General features: G+C 37.2%; 1 protein-coding gene across 5 annotated transcripts in view; it reads left to right on the top strand.

Annotated features, from left to right (window-relative positions):
• Positions 1 to 20,760, top strand: part of CA10 (carbonic anhydrase 10) — a 207,187-nt gene extending 186,427 nt beyond the window's left edge. For all 5 annotated transcript variants that reach the window (XM_074889399.1, XM_074889396.1, XM_074889400.1 and 2 more), the window contains 5 exons: positions 6,279 to 6,374; positions 8,627 to 8,699; positions 15,996 to 16,150; positions 18,510 to 18,684; positions 19,547 to 20,760. In XM_074889399.1, coding sequence (XP_074745500.1) covers positions 6,279 to 6,374; positions 8,627 to 8,699; positions 15,996 to 16,150; positions 18,510 to 18,684; positions 19,547 to 19,569 — 522 coding nt within the window. In that variant the 3' untranslated portion in view covers positions 19,570 to 20,760. The remainder of the gene's footprint in view (positions 1 to 6,278; positions 6,375 to 8,626; positions 8,700 to 15,995; positions 16,151 to 18,509; positions 18,685 to 19,546) is intronic.
• The last annotated feature ends 1,632 nt before the right edge of the window (positions 20,761 to 22,392 follow it).

Below are 22,392 nucleotides of genomic sequence, written 5' to 3'. Positions count from 1 at the left end.
GCTGCCCCCTCCCTGGAAGTGTTCAAGGTCAGGTTGGATAGGGCTTTGAGCAACCTGGTCTAGTGGAAGGTGTCCCTGCCCATGGGGGGGTCCCTTCCAACCCAAACCCTCCTATGATTCTATATGATCCTTAGTCTTATTCTTTTAAGTAAAAAATAATTATAATGTTTTTTTATTTATCTAGGATGCATTTGCTGACATACTGCTATAAATGTGCATGACAAGCCTTTCTATTAAACCAGTATTTTATAGGCATTTCTTTTAAATCATGAAATAACTGTCAAAAGCAGTAAAAAAACCCAAACCACAAAACACATCTGTCAGCAACAGCCTAAAGAACCTCAGTTTTAATAGAGAGAACATCAAAAAGAGTCAGAGATATAAAATTATTTCAAACAAATGCTGTTTGCATTTCGTCTTTGTTATATTAGAGTAAGTTAATCTTTTAAACTGATGTGAGTGTTAAAACCACAGTAGTTTGCTAAAACACTAAGTAAACTAAGTATAGGTGTAAAATTTATTTTACCAGTTTACCAACAACGTAAGGGTACCTCACTGCTGTGGGCTTATACATGAAAAAATAACTGCCAGGTAGATTTACAGATTAATTAATAAGTATGTGGGTAATACCACCTTGGCATATCCTAACTTTTCATGGTGGAGTACCCTGTGCGTGAAAGAAAGATGGGTTTGTTTTTCAAAGACAATTACAGTGAATCTTAATTTCTACCTTCTTAAATAGCATTCTTCTGAGCCCACTGACAGCCCAGTTCTCCAGCTGTTACAGGAATAGGCTCACTAAAAGAAGAAAAGGACTGAGAACTGGACCAGAGAGTTAAAAGTTCTTACCCCACTTGAATTGTAATCACTTGTGCCTTGAGCAGGCCACGAGTATCCACCAAGATTCAGTAATTAAATACATACAATCTTAGTGCATTCTCCTTGCATGTGGGTGAGTGCGTGTGTACAAACAAGCCTTGATCATTGTAAGAAGTCAGGAAAATAACAACATTAACATCCAGCTCCAAATTCTAACCAATCATGAAAAAACTGCAATTAACTTTTTTATTTTCTTGAATAGTCCATGTGATATTTAGGCCTCTTATTAAGCAACACACCATAAAAATCCTTCATCACTTGCCGAAAATGCATCCCTGCCAGGTCCAACGAAACAAGACCTATCAGGACCACAGGTTCTGAGGAGCCTGGTGCGTGTTCTCACAGATGGTGTTATACCTTTCCATGAAGCAGGAGGTATGTTTAATTTAAGACAAATCTAAAAATATTTTTGTCAGTCACACAAATTACACATCCTAGAACCAGGAGACATTTTAAAAAAACCTAATTTCTTTCACAGAGTGAGGACCTCAGATCTCATACCTGTTCAGATCCACAAAATTAATATCATAAATAACTCATAGGGGATATAACATTACTGCTCTTTCCAAAGGGTTTTACAAGACCTATAAGAGCAACTGTATTTTAACACTGGAATATCAACTGTTGTTATAATAGGTTTTAACTCACTTAAGTTATTTTCCTCACTGGACACCTGCCATGCTGAAATTACATTTATTTCACTGTTTTTATTAAACTTTGGATAAACAAAAATGTATAATTTATTTCCATAATGAGATCTTAGCCACTTTTTAAAAGGACTCTGATTCAAAACAAACATTTAACTTGTCTTCTTGAGCAATTTCATTCGCTTTTTTACCCTGCTGTGCTGGAAACATGCTATGTGCTTGCTCTCAATCAGGTATCCCAACAGTTTTTCAGGTAGCACAGCATAATACAAATATTATAGTTACAGATTAGCTGTTCCCTGCTGCCATTCACTTCATGATTTAGATCCCTTGTCATTTGTGAATCAAAATGTTTATGCACTCAATTATAACACTTCCAAGTGAGAATAAAGGGTATTCCATTACTCCCAAGAGGACTGTGTAAACATTTGTGTAAAGTGCTGCGATACACTAAATTCCCTCAGTTTCATACTTCTCCATGTCTCACTGCAGCAGAACATCTCACAGTGATCTAACACTTATAAAAGGGTTATGCATGCACACTAGATCAGAGCTCTGTAATTCAGAGAGTGGCTTTGTCCAAGTTAAAAAAAATTGCTGAAAAGAGTCCCTGGAATTTTTGGCATCCACAACCATCAACACCTCACAATGCCTCCTTTTGCTTAGCCAGTGAGCCTTGGTCAAATGCCACACAGAAAATATCCTGCTACTAGCTCTGCCCAAAGACGCACATTTCACCTGGGTGAAGGATCAAGAAAAACAGCAAAACACGCTGCGGAGTAAAACCAGTACAAACAATGTGAGTACTACGAGTACAGGGCTGAACTTTATCTGAAGTACGGCAAAGAGGTTATTACCATTATAAACACACATGCACGTGTGCTGGGAAAGGAAATTAGATGTTTGCACCACAGCGGCCAAAGCATGAACCATAATATCAGCTTATCTATATTATTTTGCCCCAAAGACACAGCCTACCATGCTGAGGAGAGCGTGTTCAGTAGATTAGCCCTACCTACTGTCGTCAGCTCCTGCTGACATTCCCAACACCACCAGCCTCAGGTGTCTAAAAAGTGCTGTGTCTGCTCCTGGTCCAATGCATATTCTTGGGTGATGGAACAAGGGCACATTCTAGATTTTCATCAGCTAAAAGAGAGTAATTAATCTCAATTCTCTTCTTCTCCCTGAAAAATAGAACTTCTATAGCTTGAGGAAAACGAAGAGCTACCAGTTCTTCTGTGGCAAATTAATCTTAAATGGGGAACCTTCCAAAGAAAATCAATAGCTTGTAACAAGATTCTGTATTGTGTTTGAGCCCTGAAACTCAAACTAGAATCAAAGGGTGCTTTCAGCACTGCAAGTTTGCTCTTGTTGGGCTTTATTTTTAATACAGTGTCATCATTTGAAAAAGTGAGATTTTTCACATATGAGCAATTTTAGTTCTGTGTGGCTTCACCTTCGTGGAAGACTCTAGTAATATTTTATACAGACTGTAAGATTAGAGGTATTTCAGGCAACTTTAAAGAAATTATTCTCAAAAGAAGGAATTTAATAGGGAATTATATTTTTTATCCTGCATGTAATATTCTATATCTAAAACATATTTGTTCATTTGTACCTTTCTAAATTAGTCCGTTCCATATGACAAACTTTGAAAATGATGTCTCTTTACATGGTCAATCTTTTTTTAAGAAAAAAGAAAAACCTAATGAATTTAACCATGGTGCTATGGAAACAGCTTTAAAATTAATTTGGGTGCAGGAAGGAAGGATACAACTCTAACACAGAGAAAGTGACAGATTTCAGAAGAAAAAAAGGCTGTCTTCATTCAGCACTGGGATCTTTGAGAAATGGTAAAGCATAGCAGGGCAAGGAGATCTTTTCAAGCTATAGTGAAGCAAGATTTCTCAAGCACATTCTCCAAAACGGTTCATTACCAAACTGAGATGTGATAAAGAGGGGCAGAGTGGGGCAGAGACATACAGACTTGCAAGAATGGGAAACTTGAAATGAAAGCTGCTTGAAAGCACTGGTAAAGAATGCCAAAGTTCTTAGACAAGTGCTCTTATTGTAAAGACGGCGCAATACAGGGTGGAGAGATCATTTATAGATCAGCAAAAGAAATAACTGTTCTAATTCCTAATCTGTTCAATTCTGTTAACTCATTCCCACAAATCCCTATTGACTGCCTGCAGTCTGGGTGTGAGTCCTGCACGCTCAATTGTGTCTTTTTCTGACATCGAGAGAGGTCTCCAACAGAGCCGGGACACTATTATGTGCTGAGGCCCATATCTCACTGCAGTATAATGTGTGATGCAAGGCTAGAACTGCACTGCACAGTAGGCTCCTTGCAGTGAGCCTGGGACAAATATCCTGTATGTGGTCATATATACTTCAGGATTTTTATTTCCATAAGTCCCATCAGTAAAAATGAGAGTTTGACACCGGCTCAGGGCTTCCACAGGTGGAAGGAGAATTTGGTCCTTACTTTTACCCAGTCCTGCACTAGACATTTTGGTTTGTTAGATAAATTAAGTTAATCTAATTCATTGTTATTCTGGGACTTTGTACAGAAGGAATGCTAGTCTAAAACAGATTTCATCATTTATTTCTTTGATAATTCACAAGTTAGTTCGGTGCCAAAGTAAATAGTTGTACATAAAAAGAAAAATATGTTACTAAGCCTAAAAATTTCAGTGACTGCACAGTCCCTAGAACCATGATGTTATCAAAGTTCAGTAGTACCACAAAGTGATGACTAATGAGCCTATAACCTTTATGTGCTGTAGAGTAAATACTCCCATTAATTCCTTACAAGACCTTTAGAAAACATACTGCATTCGTCCTGCCTCCTAGATGTCAGAATTTAGTAGATGACTTCATTGGCTACTTTGACATTTTTACTTTTTCATTCCAGTTTGGTTTGTTTGCTTGCCTTAAAAATTGCCTACTGTGTGAATTGTAAAAAGGTCAACCAACAATCCAAACAGGACAAAAGTAACTGAAATTAACACATTATAGCAGTAATTTTGACCCTTACCTTATTTTTTTAGTCTGTGAACCGTTAGCTGTAAATAGTAAAGCTATGTGCCAAAGACCTTCCAATCTTAGTAATGCAAATATTCTCTTTCAGAATTTCCACTGCCCCTTTTTACGTCAATGTCCAAACACTAAAAGAGCATCGCTAAGGGATTGGGGGGTGGTGGGAGGACAATGCTTCGTGGATTTTTATATTAGGAAAGCTCACAAGATACGATTCTGAGTAATGTACTTATAAGAAAAATAGATTTTGCTGTCAGGGCAGAGTGTAGGAAATAGAACTGTCTGAACACTCCCAGAGATTGGATGCCATCGCTTATTTCTCAGCTTATCATAGACTGAGATAAGGATGGTGTAGATTACACACAAATTGGGATGCTGTTATATTTCAGATCATTATTAGTACACATGTTGGTGGACATATGTATTCGGATGGCAAAGCAAGGCTTTGTAACTTGATTGTGCACTGCAGATCGTACAGGGAGGTCATTCTTGCAGAGAAATCCTTGCAATTGTATTTCACTACTGAAGCACCAGACACTGCATTCATCCAAAAGACAAAGTCACTGATGCAGGCACTAAACCCCATTTCAGTGTTTTTTGGGGTGTTGTGTTTTGGGTTTTTTCCTGATTATAAACATGGAAAGCACACTATGATGACATTTCTCTACTGGCAGTATTAGTCTGGCCATTTGTACAGTTAAAAAAACTACCAGAAGTCATAGATCAAATTAATACTGATCTTGGATGTAAGTCCACAAATTTCAGTGGACTATCTTTAGATTTATGCCAGCACATGGAAGACACAGCTGATTTTTAAATACAAACATCAGGCTGCTGCAATTCTGAAGATGCCAGAACAATGACTTTACTTTTCTAATTGACATCTGAAAACTAAGATAGACATCTTTAGGCTAAATAAAGCTAACTAGCCTTTGAAATTCTTAGAAGTACTTAACTGCCTCACAAGTTCATTAAAGTTGTTCATCTTCTTAAAACAAATGAGGCTACAAATTGCAGTATAAATGATAACAGTGTCCAGTGATCCCAGACAAATCAAACACCATTGTCCTGGGTAAGGCGTTTACATATGCAGGGAGAGAGATGAACTGTGCCTTCATAATTTAAAAACTCCAGCAAATCATAAAACTAAAAAGCAGAAGAAAAGCTGTAGGAGCTAAGGAAAACCTGGTTAACGATAATACAGTAAGTGCCTAACTGTAGGAGCTTTTGTAACCAAGTTTGTAAAGTCTGGGGCCAATGATTATTAGTATTTTGAATTCTGCGAGTGCTGGTTTAAACAGTTCCAAACCTGTATCCCATATGTTTCTGCAAATATTTCAGCCCCTGACTCCTCTGTGTTTGGCTTGAGGCTGAAAAGTACAGATTACTTGATGCCCATGGCAAGTGCTGTTGCAACAGGGAAACCATGTCAACCCCTGCAGTGCAATTCGTAACTTGATGTGGGTAAATTCACTTACTGGCAATTTAGAAGAAAACATGCTGGTGCTGTGCCAGTTGGAGCCAGATGGTGACTGAAATTATTAAAATCATGCATGCTGCAAACCTCTGAAAAATTACACTGTTACAAAATATCCTAATCATAGATGGGATCCTAATACAAACCAATTGGTGTATAGAGAGTATTTGCAAACAGTGTATGGTATGATTTGCTACTGTTTAATTGTAATCTTTCCCTTCCCTGTTTTCTAGGTTCAACTAATCCACTATAACCACGAGCTGTACACAAATGTCACAGAAGCTGCAAAGAGTCCTAATGGGTTGGTGGTAGTTTCCATATTTATGAAAGTACGTATTCAGTATTATCAATCCCTAATATATAGACAATGGATTACTTTTCCCATGAGCTGTAAATGTAGGAATTAGACTCCTCACTACAGCAATGCCTAGAGGTTCTGATCTGGAATTCAGAGACAGCATCATCCTAGGAACTGAACACAATCTCTACTCTAAAGCATTTACAATATAACGTAAGGAAAATGAAAAAGGGATGGGGGGGGAGGGGGGAACAATCCTTATATCATAAACATCAGTCATAACACTTTAATTAGTAACTAAAGTTACTAATTTTGCAGATTTGGTATTTCCTTCATGAGATGTTATTCATTCAATTAAAAGTAAATCTCTACTAGTAGTTTAAGGTCCTGGGAGAGATGGCATGTTTGCTCTATTGGAGACATGCTGATGTTTCAAAGTCAGGAAAATAAGTTTTCCTCACAACATTATTTAAAACATTTTAAACTATCAAAACTGAAAGAACGTTAAAAATGTAACTCAATATCTTTCATTTCACAGAGCTAGAAAGACACGTGAATATTTTGTTGTATTTTAGTCTCCATCCTGTTGTGTTCAAGATGCATGGTTAGGTCTATAAATTACAGCAGTCTAGCACTGAACTCAAGACTTAATAGTTTACTCAAATCTCCCTAATTACATTGGAGAAGCCTTTTCTCTCATTTTATATGAAGAATGCATTTCCCCCAAAATATTGCTCATATTCTGCCATTACATATCTCTGTTTCATCAGTCTAAAAATGCATATATTTCTGAATAAGTGCTTCATGCTGAAAAAAATAGCTTTCCCTCATCAGACCTTATGCATTGGATATCTATTAATTTCCTTTAGTATTCTCTAATCCCATTTCATAAGGTAAAGTTCCTGACAAAGCATTAACCTCAGAATTAAAATATGCATTTCACAGAGCGCATAGAATAATTAGATATGAAAATTGCCCTTTTATACAGGTCTAATATTTAAGATATTTAGGTTACCTTTTTTCATCCAAAATCTATCATATTACAATTCAATGATCTGACTTGAATTTGCACAAAATGATAAAATTGAAGCAAGCCTTCCAAATGCCCAGCACGCCAATTTTGTCTAAATAATGCATCACTCATGTACTTGCTGAGTTGCACACCTCTTGTACTGCCTCACCGTATTTTTCTCTGGGTCTCTCTCACCAGCATGAAAAGATGTTTTCTATTTTAAATGTTCAAAGTTAGAAAAACTTTTAAGTGGAGACATAACTATCTCAATTTCCACAAAATAAAACCTGAAGTGAATTTTCCTGAAGGCTACCTGACAAACACAGCTGGATTACAGTTTGTTCAATAGCCCGTTTATTTTCCTAAATCTTAACTAAAATTTTTGTGAAGTTTCCAATTTTCAAAATAAATTGATTTCATTCTGGAGAAGTGCCAGATGCAGCATCCAGTGCCTAATAGAAAAACTACATCACAGAATAATTGAGAGGTAAGTAGGATATTAGAAGGCTAGCTAAAAAGTTATTAAAATGTCTCCATAAAAAATATGACACTAATTTTGTTGCTAACCAATAAGAATTCTGCCATTTGCAGTGCAATAAAATATCTCATTAAATTATCATTGATAATCAACAATGGCGTTGATGAAGTACATGCATTCCCCCCTCTTCCCCCAAAAACACCCAAGAAAAAACAAAACCACAACAACAATACCTCTAAGCCCTCTACCTTTTTTCCTCTAAATGCTCTAAATGTTAATGTAGACTGAATATTTATGTGTATGTATACATATTTATCAGTGCATTTAGTGAAATTTAGGCGTTTCATACCTGTATGTAAAACAAAGGAAAGACAGATTTTATTTGCAATCTGAATAGTCTGCTGCAAGGAAATTATTCTCAATAAATAGCAAAATAATAGAATACTATATGAAAATCCTACCTAATTATATTAACCACCTGCAAATCCCATCAAAGCTGTTGGAGAAGAAACCCATAGTCACACTTGTATTCAGGCGTTAATTTCTATTCATCCTTTTCTCCCACCCCCTTTTTTTTTTTTTGATTTATTTTTAGATAATATCTTTCAAACAAGTTTTTTTAGAAAAATATCCAAGTCATTATTTCCTCTTCCCACAACAGTGAAAAAAAGGCAGAAACAATTTGGAGGAGTGGCAGGAGAAAGAGGATGAGCGTGTGTGCATTTCCAGCCACGTTTCCAGAACGGGAATGTTTGTGAGAAGTTTTTGACGTTGTACATTTTCTCTCCTGTAGGTATCTGAATCATCAAATCCATTTCTAAATCGTATGCTTAACAGAGACACCATAACGAGAATAACGTATAAAAGTAAGTTTCTTTTAATTTACTATGGCTAACAGCTGTATGCTTTTAGTATCAAATAACATATTTAGCAATCCACTGAAACAAGAGACACTTCATTACGGGCAGAATTTATAAAGTTTGCATTGCCAGCAACTCTGCATGATAAACTTGGGAACCTGAAAAATCTAGTAAGATCATCAGTTCTTCAAATGAATTTTGAACTTCAAAGTCTATTTTATGTTTAAACAAGCAATAAATTAATGAAATTGTACTTAACAAATACATGTACTGTATTCACACAGAATACTCAGGAGAAACTGCCTACTGTTAGGAATAAAAGTACCATGCGGAGCAGCCTGAATTATATCAAATCAAGTTATGTCAAGATGCTGCATCATTAACTGTGGATTTAGTATTCAATTAATGCTTTCTTTTTGTACAGAAAAGTTATGGTATTTCCATTCAACTACTGCTGCATTTAATGGCTATATTAAGAGGTCATTAACATAGCATGTATATTTGTTGTATTCACATTTGGAAAGCCTTTAACTGATAATGCTCAATAATTCCGTGTTAGTATATTGAACTTACGGAAAACTGGAGCTTAAATGTCAGTGAAAATTAGGCTAGTTTAGAGAAAGTCATGAAAAATACATACATCTCAATGGAACAAATTAAATCTATTCTCCTATAAACCTTATTCCCTTTGTCAGATATTCACTTGAATTCCAAGCAGCCATGAAGTTAATAAGTTAAACGATACCAGAATTTAGCTTTCAGAAAGTCTACAGCAAACTGGAGAAGTGAGATTACTGTAAAACTCAGCCTTTATTTGTTATTCTGTAAACAATGAGTTAACATTTTTCATAAATTTCATTGATTTTCCTTTTGTTTATGAAAGCAGGGAATGAGTTGCTCATGATAACTGGAATGAGAGTGGTTGTCAGGACTCTAGGATTTGGTGAACAATTCTACTAGGGTTTGCCTCAGTTTACCTCTCTGTAAATGAAATAATATTGTACTACACACTCTATGACAACATAATGTTACTTGGAAAACTTTATATCTGAAACTCCAGAGATCTCAAGTGTCCATTTAACTTCAACAAAAGTCACTGAACTTCAGGTTTATGATTATGGTTTGGAGAGATTTCTATACATGCCCCTAAAGTACAGAGTCTGATTTCTTTCCAGGGACTCCATCTTTTCCTCCTCCCTGCAATGCCAGGATTGTAAAATGAAAAAGTGTAAGCATAGCATTTTACCTACTAATTCCTGAACAAGAAAGCATTCAAAACATTTTGAGTCTTGTCATACAATACAGAACTTGAACAACGGAGCCAATCCAACCCCGTTCTGAAGTAAATAGTTCCTTGTCCTCTCCTATATACACACCTTTCTTTCCACAGATGTTCCTCTAATTTTACCTTACAGTTAACAAATTTTGTTACATCTTTGATCCAAATAAGAGGCCTCTATTATGATAAAACTCTTTTCTCCATGATACCTATAGAAAGGAAGGTAACAAAATGGTTCCACTCAGACCATCTTTTCCAGATTGTTCTGTCAATATGAAACATTGTCTTCTCTGCATGGAAGAAGCAGGAGATTAGCCCAGTTTTTAAACTGCCTGTCTTGATTCCTTACAAAAACACAGCAACACTGTTCTGTAAGAGCTTCCTGCCTACCAGTGCTGCTGCAGCATCCTGGAGACTGGAAATTATCATTAAGGCTGTATGTGCTTTTTCAGGCTCTGAACAAATTACATATTCCTGGCTTCTGTCTGGGGACCAGCCAGCAGATCTCTGACTGTAGCACTGAGGAAGCTGCTTTTCCCCACATACACACACACACAGACCAGTCAGGTCTCACACACTGAATAAGAGAAGACTGCTGCCTCGCTCTTCCCGTCACAGCAGCTGTACCTCAGCCTTTTTCTGTACTCCTTGGCCCCACATGCTACAGTGGCTAGCCAGCAGAGCAAAGATTGGACAACCTGTGGTGGCTGGGAGCAGAGAGGCCATGATTAGGGATATACAGCTCCATAGGGCAGGAGGGCACCGGCAGCATCTTGCCCTTGTTGCATGAGTGAGCATGCAACTGTCACCCACACCAGCAGGCAAGCGTACCGTCCCAATGCCAAATATTTCATTTGCACACTGCACTTATAAGCGGGCAGTCCTCCTCTCTGGAGTTGACAGCATCCTACAACCTTTCGTTGGTCGTTTTGCCTCTTTAGAAGGAAAATGCAATTCCAATCATACCTAATTTGGGTTTACTAAATGAAATTTCACATGAAGATGAACACATAGCGTAGGCTGCAAAATCAATGATTAACGGAACTGTTTCAATTTTTAACCACTTACCACTAACAAGTTTATCTCTTAAAATGAAATCCTTTGTAGATACAATGCACGTAATATTCTGCAGGGCATTAGGTTACTTACTGTAGTAACAAGTATTGACTGGGAATTTTTTAGTGTAAATTGGGAACGTGAAAGTGTTATTGAAAGTAATTTTGCAGTTGTCTTGCGTGATGGATTATAGCATCATTGCTGAAAACTAATTTTACCTCTTACATTGCAAGGATTTCTGTTCTGCCTTTAGCAGCTGGAGGTTTTTAGCTTGTACTTTAGGGGTCCACTCCTGAAGTCAATACTCAGCAGGCTGCTGACAAAATGACCAGTCCCAGTGTGCTCAAAGGGAGCGTGGAGTGAATGAGAAGTGGAGCATAGGTTCAGAGTCAGGACAGCTAGTAACATAACTAAAGTACTTTTTTTAAAGAACAACAACAAAATTAAGAGCTATCTATGCTGATGCATGAAATTTCCATGGGCAAAATGCATTAAAAGAGGAATTTCTACTCTTAGATATTAATGGCTACAGCAAAGTAAAGTGGACCCCAAGGAATTTCTAACCAGATTTTTTAATGCTTATTTTATTCTGTTATCATAGCCCAAAGAATCTACTGTGAACTAGTTGAAACAAGTGTTCTTTCAACCAGGCCTTAGTCAGAGCTATGTGAATATCCCTAAAGAAAAGCTGTTTTAATATTCCTCTTTAAGTATGACATTTGAGGGGATAAGTTAGCTTTCTTTCAGAACAGTTGGGCTGCATTAGCTTCCACCCAGTGTTTGCTTAACATTGGAAAGAAATAACATTTTAGATTCCCAAAATTCCATATGAAAATTTAGTTCTGTCATTCTCCACCAAAATACTGCCACATGTTCAGCTAAGCAGAAGAGCTGTAAAATTCTGAATTTCCTCAAATTCAGTCTTTAGCTATTTTATAGATAACATACAAGTGAATAAACTATTCTGATCTTAAGAGGTTGTCCTGAAAATGCTTAAGATTCAGATTTATGGAAATAAGAGCCTATTAATTTCTCAAGTTCATGTTTCAGTGCCTTCTCAGAAGGACTGAGCTCTTGCAGCTCCTGTCACAAGTGGAAGCTCAGCAGTCTCAAACCAGGCCCCAAGGGACCAACCTCAGGTATTCAAAATGAGTCTCTGTCAGCCTGGGTCTAAGTGACTTGTGAAGGCTGGTAAATGGAGAAACCCTGTATCAGGATTAAAAAGCGGAGGCTCCTTACATGCCTTATCCTGTAAATCTAATCTAGTTAGAGCTGGACCTTCCCTTTTTGGATTATCACATGAACTTCAAAATCAAATGGACCTTCCTTCATTCAGTAAATAATATATTCCCTATAAACACTATTGTTTTAAAGAGAGCATACATCAGATTTGCTGTGAAAGCAGACCCCATGCACCTATTACAAATGTAGGGATAAAAAGAGGATTTCCATCATTTGCTAAGAAAATTGTCAGTCAAGGCCTTTATATAAATGAATATGAAATCTAATGATATCTGATTTGTATAGAGCAGAGTTCATGAGTTCAGCAATCACCCTAAGGCACAAGCAGATCAAAATAAACAGGATGGGGGCTGTAGATAGGAATGATGCTGAGAATATAGTTAAGGCTGAAGGGCTTTATTAAAGGAAGTTTATTACCAGCAAGAGCTCACACATGGTGACTTTGACCATTTTGAACTACATACTTCCAGTAAATATAAGACAAGACATTAAAGTGGTACAGTCTACTATTAGTGCAAATTCAGTTCCAGAATGGGAAATCTTTATCAAGATGTGGGGAAAACAGCAGAACTGTTCATAGGAAAAATGTTGTTAACCAAATGCTTATTCTGTAGTTTTTCTCAGGCCGTTCTCATGGAGTCATACAACTTCCCCTGGGAATATAACCCATATGCAGGCATGAGTAAATGCTGATTTTACTTGGCCAAACTCTTTTATTTCATTATTTCATTCACCCCATCGTCCCTTTTTTCCTGAAGTGATATTTTCTTCCAGTTTCCCATTAATCACAACTGATGGATTTTGATCCTTACCATAATTCACTGTCTCTCCTTAAACATATTCCAAGTGAAGACAGAGGCAACGAACCAGGTTTGGAGCCACTTCACTTCTGTGTGCTGGTGGGGGAGATGGCCACACATTTGGTAGGTCCTCAGTATGCAAACAGGGTGACCTAAGAAGTTGATCCAAAACTCGCTAAGGCTATGGAGCGCATCTCTCCTGATCTTGAGAGTACTGGCATTTATCAGGCTTGCCTGAATGAGTAGGAGGACCATGCCCCACACTGCTCCCACACTGCTCCATGCCATACTCCACCCCCGGAGCGTTATTATGTTCTGAGGATGACTAAGTGCTGTAAATCCACAGAAAAAAGTTAGAAGCCCATATTAAAATAATGAATTACATCTCTATTAAAGCAATGTGAGGCAATTCCAAAACCCCCATGATTACCTGCACTAATGCCAGCAGTAAATCTGTTTCTCTATCTTCCATTTGATAAGTAGTCCTATTGTTAATAATTTGTGCACTGTTCTGAATACAAATTAATCAACTAGAATGTGGCGCACACAAAATATATATATATATCATCAATATCCCTCATCAGTATTAATCTTTAGTTTGCTTTCCAACCCTAGTAAATGTTTCAGGGTAAATTCTACCTTGTTTAAATCATTTTAGCCCAACCAAAGTCAATATGGTTGTGAGAAAGCAGATTTGGTCCTTTGAGTTTGAAACTCTCTATTCTAACTGACTCTGTGCCATTTGGAGCTAACACACCACTCTCCATGGTTCATAAATAATGAACAGGATGTTCATGTGGGAAAGGGAAAAATGTGTGATGACTCATTGAAAACAGGCACTGGCTTGAAAAAATGCATTCATTCTCTTCCTATGTAATTCCAGCAAAGTTACCCTGCACTGCAAATAATGTTTTTAATGAATAGGACACAGGTGTATTCAGTCATCTCTAGCTGTTAAAATTTGACAGCGTTTTGATTCTAATACTATAGCAATGGGTTTACACTTCTCTTCGGAAAATTCTGGGGTTAGAAAGACTCCGTATCCCAGGCCATGGGCCAGTGAAGGCTGAGCATGTTAAAAAAGGTAACAGTCAGCCTCCTAACAAGACACTAATAGTACTTTCCCCTCTACTTGAGGATCCAGCTACATAGCATGGCAGTTACCCTGGCTCAAAGTGCAAGAACGTGGCAGAAGGCTGTATTGCTGACCAACTTGAAAGGACATGCCAAGATTCTATTTTGTAAAATAATAAACACATTTAAAATATGAAATAACTGTAAGGCACTAGTCAGTGTGTATAAATCTTACACTTCACCTTAACACTTCAAATGATGCTATAGCCACTAAATTACTACTGCAGAAGCCTGTAGCATGTTGACTGCACTATGTCAAAATAAGAAAAAGATCACATTGTCTTTGCATGTGTTCTTTGATTTTCTGTTGCCCAAGACAGTAGTCTGCAGTCCTTATTTTCTCCCATGAGGTAGTATGAAACAAGCACTTGGCTCATCTGAGTTTTGTTCTTCACCTATAATATGCTCCATTTAAAATAATAAAATTTAATTACTCTTTTCTTTTTTAGTCTGTATACGCTTCCTTGATCATTCATATTTCTTTTCTTTATTCCATTTACAATCTTTTCCTGATGGCCAAGGAACTATTTATCAGCTTTAAAAAAAAACCCAAAACAAAACATAAAACCAAGAACTGTTTAAACTTACAGTGAATGGTACATGAAAAACAGAGAATCCAACAGAAATGCTTAAATTATTGACATTGTCTTAAGATATGCACTTTCAACATTTTTCTTTAGTCTGAGCAGTATCTTCTATTTTATGTGTACTATCTTTCTTGCCTTCCATTAAAACCAATGCCAGTTTGTCTTGTGTATTGAAAGCGGAAACACGCCTTGCCCAAATTTTAGCACTCACTCTGCAAATGAACCTTGTTGAACACACTACATGCAAGTGAAAGCATGCAAAGAGATTTCACATTATGGCTTGTAACCAGCCCAGCTTTCTCCAAGATACACTACAGCAGTAGCATATAAGAAGTGTGTGTATCCCTGAGTATTTCCTATTAAGGAACTCCTGCCACCTAAGATTTGGCAGGAAAATCTAAGCTCCAGTTTTGACAGCACTGCCAAAAATATTGTAGGGCCAGAATTACACAAGGGAAATGGCACATGTAGTATAGAAAAGGCTGAGGAACTTTGATGAATTTTGAAAGATATAACCATATCTCATTATATCTTAGTACATGTCCACAGATTGAATTCTGTTGCAGAGGAATACCTCATTAATTCCCAGGGAGACTTACAATAAAAGCAAGGGAACCTAGTAAGCTGCTTTCCAGTGTACTTTTCCACCCCAATTTTAGCATTCGAAATGAGCTTGCACTGCATCCACCCCCACTGTGCACATGAAAGGCCAGCAGGCTTCACTGAGCAGCTTTATTACCATGCATTAACCTTAACTTCCTCCTGGGGTAGAAGGGCAATTAAGTTTTACACTCTTGGCCATCCCAAGGCTTTGTTGAGCAAAAATTGTTAATCACTCCAAAATATGGTAAATTGACATTCCCCAAAGACTGCCGCATCTAAATCAATAACTGCAACTTCAAGAAGCTTTTAACTCCAGTTCTTAAATGTGATTCATAGATTCACAGCGAATGCTTGTGCTAAACTCACAGAAGGTGTGCATGGGCATCTAAGAGTAGAACTCAACCCAAGCAGGATTAGTGAATTCACATGGCTTGTTCTTGTCCCAACTGCTGGAGCATTCAGAAATGTATGTTCATTGCACTTCGTATTTTGGTAAAACTCTTCATGATGTTCAGGAACAAGGATTGTACCTAAAAAGAGTGGGACTTTTTTTGGTGAAGCTATTGTTTTATCTCAGTTACTTTTCTTCTTTATTCTCCAGATGATGCATACTTACTACAGGGGCTTAATATCGAGGAACTTTATCCAGAGACATCTAGTTTCATTACATATGATGGGTCAATGACAATTCCACCCTGCTATGAAACAGCAAGCTGGATAATAATGAACAAACCTGTCTACATAACAAGGATGCAGGTAAAAATAATTTTAAAATTACTCAACCTAGCATAGGTACAAAAGAATATATTAAGCATATATATTTGTAGCTTTACATACAAAATTATATTCAACCTTTTGCTATAGGGATCTCTGCCTGTGATTTATACAGTTTGCAAAAGCATTGAAGTTTTTTACCAAAATAAAAATATTAGCTATTTAGAGCTAAGTATCTATACACACACACTTTGAGGTGGGCCCTACTTTCAGTGAGGGTTTGAACCAAATGGTTTCCAGCAGTCTCTTCCAAACTAAATTATTCTGTGACTCCGTGAATAGATATATGGGGATTCTAAAACAAATTTAGCAGTGTTGCACAAAAGTAGCTGAGGTTATTAAGTATAACAGAGGCCATTCTTAGGTCAGAAAGAAACAGAAAAATTGTGAGTAACACTTGTGGCCATTTAAATACATGTCAATAACACATTAATGGGACAGAGATTCAATATATGGGACCTTCTTGAAAAAGAATCAGCTAGTGCTTTCCGGTACGGAATAAGAGATGACAGGATAGACATTGCAGATATCTTCAGAAAAATCCAATTGACAAATTGAAGTCCCTACTAGAAAGAAGCAGGATAAATTATGCAAAAAGACAATTAATTTAATTGTCAAAATTATACTGCTGAGGAAACACACCAGCAGAAAAGTCATGAAGACTACATTTCTGTATGGCTCGCTCACAATCCAAGGCCTAACATCAGGAACCAACAACTTTAACATCAGCTGCAGTCTTGTCCAGAGCTTCCATCAGCGAGTTGGCTATGGAGCTCTGAGCTGAACTAAAACCTCCCTCTTCTCTTGCATACTAGAATCCTGAAGGAATACTTGAACCACCATCTGCCTGTCCCAAGCATGCAGCAGAAGCAATCTGGCCTGAGAAGTGAAACAAGGAACGATAGAACAAGCCTAAATATTACTTTGGGATTTAAAATCATATTAACATTGTAAATAAGATGGCTTTTAAAAGCCTGAGACATGTTTTATCTTTGTGATATTCCTTCTGTCCAATTTTGTCTAGATGCAGAGAAAGCACTTTGTGCCTTTTCTAAATGGGTAATTTGGGAGAATGACACAGCTGAGCACAGGCAAACATGCTGTACATTCTGAACTTTTCAAGCAGAGGACCTGAACATTTTCCTACAAGCAACATTTTTAGTTACATTAATGTACAAAACAAGGATTAGAATATTTCTAGAGTCTATGCTAGTACCTGTGGGCTATAATCTCATGATACTCGCTCCTTGTCATGCTTTACTGGTTAGTTACATCCTCCATTATTGGTGCTGCAAATTGATTTCATGGAATACTTACTAATTACATTGTGTACTCAGACTGATAAAGTAATGCACGGCTCAAGTTTTCCCTGGAAGCTGTTAAAGATTTTCAGTATGTAAAACCCAGCTACTGGATTTCCCCAGTTAAGCATTAAATGGCACAACCAAACCTCTTAAAATTGTACACTGACGTGAAAAATATTTTCTATTTTTTTAAACCAAAGTATTTTGAGGGTTTCTGATTTACAAATTGCAGGGTTTTTTGGGGTGGTTTTTTTTTTCCTCTCTCCAGTTTCCTATACAAAGTTTGAAAGGTTTTGGTTGACTTGAACCAATTAACAGGCTTTTAGCACAGTTGCACAGACATAAGAACCATTGCTGTCGATTGTAGTTTGCATCCAACCACTGCTGGGCACACTGCAATTCCTAGAAGATTCAGTAATTCCCTCTCTGCCACTCCATAAAGCCATCTCACAAGAAGGCCAGAGGCTACCATAAGAACACTAGAGACACAGCACAGACAGTATCAAGACTGATCTGCCAATGGAGAGAGGATTTCACTTTTTAACATCATTAATTTCATGACTTCAGCAGCATGACTGTCAGTTATCCTTTCCATCCTGACTGGCTGTACCCGGTACTTGAGTATCATCACCCAAAACTGTGTCTTCTCAGCTGGAAGCTACAAAATAATAGCTACAAAACTTGGGAAATTAGCTCTTGTCATTCATCAAGTTCATTTTCTCTGCACCAACTGCTGTCACCCAGTACTGTGGATTCCATTTGTTTCCCAATCAGCCAAGGACACACCTCATACCATTTTCATTTACTGCACACAAAACTAGTTAATGTTCATTTAAAATGGGGCTCAGAAACAGAGGACCACAGAAAGAACAGTTTTACCTCAAGTTAACTCTTTCAACCCACCTCTGCATACAAATCACTGAAATCCTGCTTAACTTTCATTTATTTAATAGTCTATTTAATAGCATTGTATATTTTTTACCCACAGGAAAGACAACAGGAAAGTACTAAAAATGCTTGTTTTGTATTTTGTATAGATGCATTCTTTACGACTGCTAAGCCAGAATCAGCCATCACAGATATTTCTGAGCATGAGCGACAATTTCAGACCAGTCCAGCCTCTCAACAATCGATGTATCCGAACTAATATCAACTTTAGTTTACAGGGAAAAGATTGTCCAAACAATAGAGCACAGAAACTACAGTATAGAGGTACGTTCTACCTCCAGAATAATCCTTTCTATGCTTACACTGAACTCTTTTCTTAGAGAAATTCAAGTGCATAGTAAAGAGTACAAATGAAAACAGATGAAACTCCAGATCTGGGGGACTAATGGTATGAGTCAAACATTACATATTTGAGACGGGTGAGGAAACTTGGCCAGAAACATGCAGGAAAAGCATGACAAAAACATGTCTGGGACATGTAATATATTTTTAAAAGCAACTAGGACAGGCCTTCAGTTTTCTAGCCTCATTTTAAAGTCTTCTCTTGCCTCAAAAAGTGCATTTTGCTCTGTTTTATGCACCTTGGAAAGAAAAAGGGGAATGAGCTAGTCTCGATGACAGCCGATCTCAAACAAATAAATTTCACTCTGGAGGTGCACCACCATAACAAATCCTCAGATTAGAAAGTGCTGTATTACGCAGTGGATATTAAACAAGTGAACCAACCCAGTCACCTGCTGGTAGAGTCTTACGCTGCCATGGCTGGGGGCTCACAACAAAGCTGTAATGTGTCTTACATATCTTTTAGCCTATGCACGCAGTTATATTACCTGCAATAATGGTGTATAAGTGCCTTCTTACCAGTAATATTATGGTTATGAAACAGTACTACAGAAGGATGGAAAAGAAAGCACACTTTCAGCAACAAGACTGATGACTGAGTTGCAATACTTCAAGGGAACAGTCATTCAAATTTAATTCTTTTCCAGAAGGAGGAGGAAACTGAACCTCCTGGCTTTTTCAAGACATTTTGTTTAAGTGCTATTACAGTGTTAAATCCAGCCAGTTTCATATTTGGAGTTTATTAAAGCATAATTGTTTTTGTTTTGTTTCTCTTTCCTTTCAGTAAATGAATGGCTCCTCAAGTAAGTAAGACAGAGCAGGCAGAACCCATAACCTCAGTGGAATGCTACTACTGTGAATTGACATAATCTAGAATGCACCCAACCTCACTCTCTTTGGGTTCGCGACAGCCCGTGCAAACGTGCTGTAGGAAAAGAGCTGCCATGTTGGAAACTCAACTAAAAATTCATTCATATGATCAGTGGTAATTTAAAAAAAAAGTAAAAAGACAGTATTACAGTAAATGTGATTACAATTTTGATACAGTTTTCCTGAACTAATTTAGCTTCACAAAGAAAGACTTTTCAGCCTTTGTACATATGAAATTCTTCCTCTTTTCCCCCCCCCCTCAAATTAAAACAAAAAAAAAAAAAAAAGAAAGAAAGAAAAAAGGTGGCTCGGTACAGCATCAAAGTGGAGTTGTGTTCTGTGTGCCAAGTAATCCTTGGAAAGCTCTCATTATTTCACTATCATTAATGGATACTGACAAGACAGAATGAGAAGACTGTAGAGGAAACTTATTTCTAGGTTATGATCTTTCTGTTCATTTAATTAAAAAAGGGACAGACTTTGAGAGATAAGTATTGTAAATATATCACTGCAGAATATAAAGGAAATTGAAATATTTCCCTCTCTGTCACATATCTGTAGTAGGATTTGCCAAAATCAGAATTGATCCATTTTCTGTTTCTTGTTTTACAACAGGTCATACGTTGTGTTGGTTACTATTAACAACTCAATAAATGTGTTTAACAAATTAATTTAGTAAACTTGCTTTGATTTACTTTTTTCTTTTCTGAAATAATAAGCCTCTACTGTTTGTGGCTGCATTATTTGTGTTTTGTTTTTTTCTTTTTCATTTTTTACTTCATTTATTTTTTTGCAGCCAATTTAAGTGAGTTAATGGCAATTGGGAATGCACTTAAAGCTAGTATAACTTTAACTCCACTTTATGGTCCATCATTAATAGGAGCTGGGCTCAGAAGCAGAAAGCAGTTGAAACATATCTCAGTTTAAAATTGCCATTTTCCCTGCTGAATCCATTATTGGGACAAACAAATTTAATCCTGTAAATTGGTGATGGAAAGGGATATCTTTTCTTTACAGATAAAGCAGGAGCTGACCAAGTAAAAGCGAATGCCTTTTTTCTTGTTTATAATGGTCATTCACTGTGTTTGGTTACTGTCAAGAAATCAATAAATGTGTTTAACAAGTTCACACAGCTCATGTTTGACCTTCTTGCACAAGGGTATAATTTTTTTTATTTTTTATTTATCTGGAGAGGGGGCAAACCACATGCTATTCATTCCTGACACACACTTTGTAACCTGTAACTTGAAGTTCTCAGAAACTAAGATGAAGCTAGAAAGTACCATGCCTGACCAATGAATTGTTTATACCAAGTGGAAAAATAGGCACTACAGGAAGTGCAAGGGACCTGAACCACTGTAAAGAAGTTAAAATTTTGCAGGCAAACTAGCTTTAACATGACACGTTATTTCATCTTTGGCGAAAGAGAAGAGTGTAGGTGGCATCAGACAGGAAACTCTTCAGTCCGTGTTGCAGCCAGCAGTTTGGAAAGATTGCAATTTGTGTGACTTCATCTGTGACATAAAAGGGAAAGTTGTCAGGAAAGCGAAAACACGCACGAGCTGTCATTCAGGGGACTCTCAAAGTAGGTATGTGGATGTAGATGGAGACCTGTAAGGAACCCAAAGTTGTCAACAATTCAATCGCTCCATGAAAAGTGCAGAGAAATCACAAGTGAAAGAGCAGAGGTGGGCCTGGATAGGCTGTGACACAGTGGTGCTGTATTTGTAGCAGGATTCCGAGCTGACGACTCTGGCCCAGGATCCTATTAGCACATATATAGTACCGGATCCTTGAGTTATTTCATTTTGAGCGTTTCAAATTACTTCCATATACCAGCTTAACACTGTGCAGTGATCTGAAAAATGCACAACACAACCACAGAAGTGTCACACGGTGACTATTACACTGTAGATTAATATTGTCAAATTCTGCAGTTGAAATAAAAGCAAAATTATCACCTTAGATTTACCTAGCTAATAAAAAACGAAAAACAATACAAGTCACACACGTTCAGTATTTTTGAGTTGCCATAGTGATCTATAACTTTTAAACTTCTGGTGTTGGGATTGTTTGGGTGGTTTGGTTTTTTTTGAAACTTCTCCTAGGAACATTAAGGTTGTAAAGTTACTGAGAACACAAAGTCCACAATGCTTCAATCTATATTTTTGGACAAATATCTGGCAGTTATTGATCCAAGTTTCTCAGTGACAGAAGGTAGGGAAGATAAGCCAGACCTCCATTATAAAACTTTTAATAAGTAATAAAACCTATTTTCTATTTTACTGAAAGCTGATTGAAGCTTTTTGAAGAATTTAAGAGGAAAGAGAGATATGATGGAAGGGACTAGTCCTAAGGAAGACTCATGCTGTGCTTTGGATTAGGTGAGGCTGCAATGTAGAAGCCCTGTAAATAGAGGAATGGAGCAATCATACTGGGACACCTCAAATATGTTTGTAAACATTTCCAACTCAATTTTGTGAGCTAATGAACTCCATCTTACCGTGATTTGTTTATGGTTTTGTAATAGTAGATTGCAGTAGAAATAGACCATATTAAAGCTTAGCATTAACTATCTCGCACATTTCTCACATTTCAGTAGTGCTCAAATCTAGACATTTAGCTCTAGTTTTTCAGATCAGGAATGCATCTCCGTGTCAAGAGACACTGAGCATCCAAAGAAAGCCACACCTTATCACAAAGCCTTTAAGCAAAAAGATAAAGTTTCAGTATCAAAACAGCTGGCACAGACAGTCTTCT

Source organism: Strix uralensis, chromosome 19 (assembly GCF_047716275.1).
Source record: "Strix uralensis isolate ZFMK-TIS-50842 chromosome 19, bStrUra1, whole genome shotgun sequence".
Taxonomy (NCBI): Eukaryota; Metazoa; Chordata; class Aves; order Strigiformes; family Strigidae; genus Strix; species Strix uralensis.
The sequence above is the reverse complement of the archived record's forward strand: the minus strand, read 5'-3'. Positions and strand labels throughout refer to the sequence as shown.